The sequence below is a fragment of the Acomys russatus genome, chromosome 14, assembly GCF_903995435.1.
Source record: "Acomys russatus chromosome 14, mAcoRus1.1, whole genome shotgun sequence".
Taxonomy (NCBI): Eukaryota; Metazoa; Chordata; class Mammalia; order Rodentia; family Muridae; genus Acomys; species Acomys russatus.
The window spans coordinates 30554701-30559364 of record NC_067150.1 but is presented as its reverse complement, the minus strand read 5'-3'; the positions used below and the strand labels follow the sequence as shown (position 1 = coordinate 30559364).

At 39.9% G+C, this 4664-nt stretch overlaps 1 protein-coding gene across 1 annotated transcript; it reads right to left on the bottom strand.

The window, feature by feature from the left end:
- Positions 1 to 2220: 2220 nt before the first annotated feature.
- LOC127197992 (olfactory receptor 8B12) lies at positions 2221 to 3841 on the bottom strand. Its single transcript, XM_051155797.1, has 2 exons — positions 3831 to 3841; positions 2221 to 3157 (listed from the first exon to the last, which is right to left on the bottom strand). The coding sequence occupies exons 1-2, from the start codon at positions 3839 to 3841 to the stop codon at positions 2221 to 2223; spliced, it is 948 nt and encodes a 315-aa protein (XP_051011754.1).
- Between the last annotated feature and the right edge of the window lie 823 nt (positions 3842 to 4664).

The window sequence follows — 4664 nt, the reverse complement described above, 5'->3', positions numbered from 1 at the left end:
GGCTATGTCTGGATTTGAACACTTCCCTCCCCCAAACAAACAGACAAGCTCACACTTGAAGGTGTTCACAATTATACTTAGGTCAAGACTACTGTTGCACAATGTCTCCCTATTGCTGGTGTCCCTACAATTAAACCATGGAATTGTCCCCTGATGAATTCATTTTATCCAACAGACTCAGACCACAAGGTACTCTAAGTATAAATTTCTATTCATGAAGATTTCAAATTTTGGGTCATGGTTGGGTAAGGCGGACAAAATTTATGGTCTGGATACTAGCACCACGAATATCTTTTAAAATAGTACTTTTGTTTTATTAATAAACAAGCTCTATAGAGAAAATAATATAATTTCAATATATATGTAATAATCCTTTGCAACTTTAAAAAATAACTTTTATTCTGAACTGGATACAGTGGCACATCTCTCTCACACTCAAGAATCTTAGTCAGGAAGATCAGGAGTTCAAGCCCAACCTGACCTATACAGCAGGACAGAGAGAGAGACAGACAGACAGACAGACAGATTTATTCTGAGTTGCATATGGGTGGCCTTCACAGCTTTCCAGCTCCTTGGGGAACAGTTTCCTCCCAATCCAGAATTCTGAGTATTTCACCTATATGGAGGGGCTTACTGTCTATCACAATGCAGTATGGAGCTAAATCACAAAGAGATGGTGCTTGTTGGTCCTAGGAGCCAAAGGCAAAGATGAGATGGTCCAGGAGGCTGAGACTGGAGAGACTGACTGTAAAGCTGCTGAAGCTAACAAAGAGGGAATCACCAGGGCTGTTCCATCAAAACATATTTGAAGCAAGACGCAGATCCATGGAACCTCCAAGGCACTGCTGTTTGCTTGATTATTTTTAGGTGTGTGTGTGTGTGTGTGTGTGTGTGTGTGTGTGTGTGTGTGTGTGTGTGTGTTTCTATGTGTGACACATGTATGTACGTGCATTAGCAAGCCAGAGGAAAGTGTTGTATCCTCTAGAGCTAGAGGTACGGGCAGTGGGGAACCACACAACCTGATGCTCAGAATTATGTGCAGGTCCTCTGGAAGAGCAACAAGTGCTATGTCATCTCTACCTTTGCCCCCCAAAAAAAAATTCTCTCTGAGAATTTACATTACATTATTATAAGTAGAATAAGGTTTTAATGTATTATCATGTTTTAAAAAGAGGAACCTTACCAAGGGCCATGGGGTTGGTCTTGACATCTAATATCTCCAGTTATAGTATACCAAATAATCAAATAGCATTTGACATCATATACCTAGAGATCACATTATTCAGACAAGTCAAGTTGCATGTATGTACTTAGGAATATGTAACCATTAAGGAAAGAGAGGTCATGAATTTAGGAGAGAAAGGGTGTACATCGGAGGGCATGGAGAAATGAGAGGAAAGGGGAAATAATATAGTTATATCAATTTCAAAGATGGAATAATTTAAAATTTATTATTTAAAAAAGAAAAATCCTAAGGAAGGGGTAATATGACTTTTTAAAAAACAGCAGAAAGGCAAATGAAACAGATATGAATTCAATTTTCTGAAAGTGAGTTTACTTCTTAATGCCAAATAGTTTCTTGTCCATGAATAAAACATAGCTCTGCATCTCCAATATCTGTTAAATTAAAACAGATTAAATAATTTATGAGGTCCTTTCAAAAATAAATGGTCTGAGATTATTTTTTTTAACTTAGAAAATATTTAAAAACTGGATGAATGGGAGAACCTGGCATACTGAGACACAGACTTTGAAATCCTGACCATGGTCATATTGAGATGGCTGTATTGTTCAATATGGTAAGAAAAATATTATAGAAAAAAATGGTACACAAATTAAAGAGAAAGAGACTGTTAATTATATATTTATGCATTTTTAATAGAAAAGTATATTTTCTCATTTAAAAAAGAAATACTAGAGGAGATTAGACAGAGTAAGGGTCAGGTTAAACAGTGCTGTGTTAAAATCTTTCTCAAATATAAAATGCTACTTTTGGGTCCTAACACAGCATGGTAGTCAAACAACGGCCCAGCATCCATGAAGTCCTGGGTCCACTCCCTAGAGGCATAAATGTCTATTCTTTTACAAGAGGAGGAAAAAATAACTGGGCATCGAACTCCTCCTTGCAGCCTTGCATCTTCTTCTCCAACACAGCTCTTTCCATTTGAATACTGCTCATCAACCAATCATACCACTGCAGCTCATGATACTGCTCCTCTGTTAAGAAAATATTCTCCTGACTAGGGTTTTCCTCAGAGCAACTTTGACATCCTTATTTCTCAAGCTGTAGATCACAGGGTTCAACATGGGCACCACAATTGTATAGAACAAAGAGGACACTTTTCCTTGATCAAGTGGCAAAATGGAAGGTGGCTTGAGGTACATGAAAGCCCCAGAACCAAAGAAAAGACAAACCACAATCATGTGGGAGCTGCAGGTGCTGAAGGCCTTGGACCTGCCCTCCGTGGAATGCATGTGAAGAATGCTAGAGAGGATGAGGGCATAAGAAATAAAGATGGTGACAATGGGCACACCAATACCAAAGGCCACAACAATGAAAACTACCAGGTCATTTGTGAAGGTGTTGTTGCAGGACAGCTCAAGAAGAGGAAGGATGTCACACATGAAGTGATTGACAAGGTTGTCAGCACAGAAGGTCAGATTCATTATGTTTCCTGTATGGGCCATGCCTCCAGAAAACCCTGTCACATAAACTCCCAGTAAAAGGAGTGAACACACCTGGGGAGACATGGTGACTGTGTACATCAGGGGATTACAGATGGCAACATAACGGTCATATGCCATGGCTGACAGAATAAAGGATTCAGAGAAAACAAAGAAACAGAAGAAAAACAGCTGTGTCATACACCCTGGATGGGAGATGATGTTCTTCTTTGAGATAAAACTCATTAGCATTTTGGGGGAAATAGTAGAGGAATAACAGAAATCTATTACAGAAAGATTGAAGAGGAAGAAGTACATGGGTGTATGCAAGTGAGAGTTCAGCCCTATCAGGGAGATCAAGCCCAGGTTCCCCACCACAGTGACCATGTAGAAACCTAGAAACAGGAAGAAGAGGGGCACGCGGAGTCCTGGCTGGTCTGTCAGGCCTTCGAGGATGAACTCTGTCACGGAGGAATTCTTGGCAGTCATTCTTCTCAGGAGAGGGCCTGTTGGATGCAGAAGAGGACCAGTGGAGACAAAGAAGCATCACCACCATCCTCACAAGGCTAAGTCATCTTCATGAAAATGGAATCAAAAGAACGTTAGAACTGTGGAAGGGTGGTTTAAACTATTTCCAGTGGGCAGTAGTGAACTACTAAGTGGCTCTAACTTCCAGAGCAGAGTAAAGGCTACATTTAACCTACAGAATGAGATAGTGAGAATCTTTTAGACTCTGAGGTCAGTCCTTTTCCCATGCCTTCCCTTCTCCAGCCTTTACACAAGTTATTGAAAGTGAGCATCTTTTCTGCAGTGAATCTAACACGCAGAGGACATCATGACTCTGAGTCACCGCTATCAAGGGACAAGTTGAAGTTGTGTTTCCCACATTCTCTTAACAGAACATATATGTAGCAATAGTGTTCTAAGCTAACAATAGATATGGTGTTATTGTGAGTGGCTCTGAGAATATAAGACCATACAGCAATCCTCCTTTACAAATGAGACGCAGGGTATTGAAAGTCACAAACCCTCCAGACTTCAGACAGAAGAGGGACTTCAGCACTCCCACAGAGTCTGCATTCCTAACCTGTGTTTCATGGCTGATCAGGGTCAGACAGGCATGTACCTTTCTTTTCCTGAAGCAGGGATGTTCAGCCTACTGTGACTCCTCTGACATGTTCTGGGGAAGACAAAGGCCTGATGAATAGAAAACCAGAGCTTGGGACTCCAGATCTTCTTCCTTCCCAGGCCAAAGCTCAGACTCCAGTTTATCTTGCAATCCTCTCTGTACAAATGCTTTTTATCCAGTAACCACTCCGTTTCCAGCAAGGAGGCAGCTCCTGCCCTGTGAATAGCAGATGAGCAGTGTCATTCTTGTCTGCAGATCTCAGGGGCCTGGTTATGAAGACAGAGGCTCCCTCAGGACCACTTCCTCAGGGTTTCACTCCCTAAGGAAGGAAAAATGTTTGATTCTCCTGTAGAATTCCTTGATTGCCTTTTAGAAACAATCTCTCCTAACAATTAACAGTTATCATTATTGGGGAAGGGAGGAACCTGGGTCCTGCAACACATCCAAATCACCAATGTCAGAAATTTGAAGATTACTAGAAATACAATAAAGTAATAATAAGTGGTCCAGAATACAAAAGTAAAATTATAGTCAATAAATACAGAACAATGTGACCTGGAATTAGAGGTAAGAACTTTAAAATAATCAATAGAATTACATTTCTGATTTACACTAAAAATTATTAAACAAATAGCACATGTCAACAGAGTATAAGAAACAATAAAATCGCCAAATAAAAATTTCATAACTGAGACATTTTGTAGGGGGTTAGGAGTTCAATGAATTGAGTTAATATCAGATCTTGTAGAATCACACAAAAGTACCAGTGTAATCATAGACAGAATTATTAGAATTCATTTATACTAAATTCTATCCCATTTGTAATGCATGCACACATACACACACACACACACACACACACACACACACA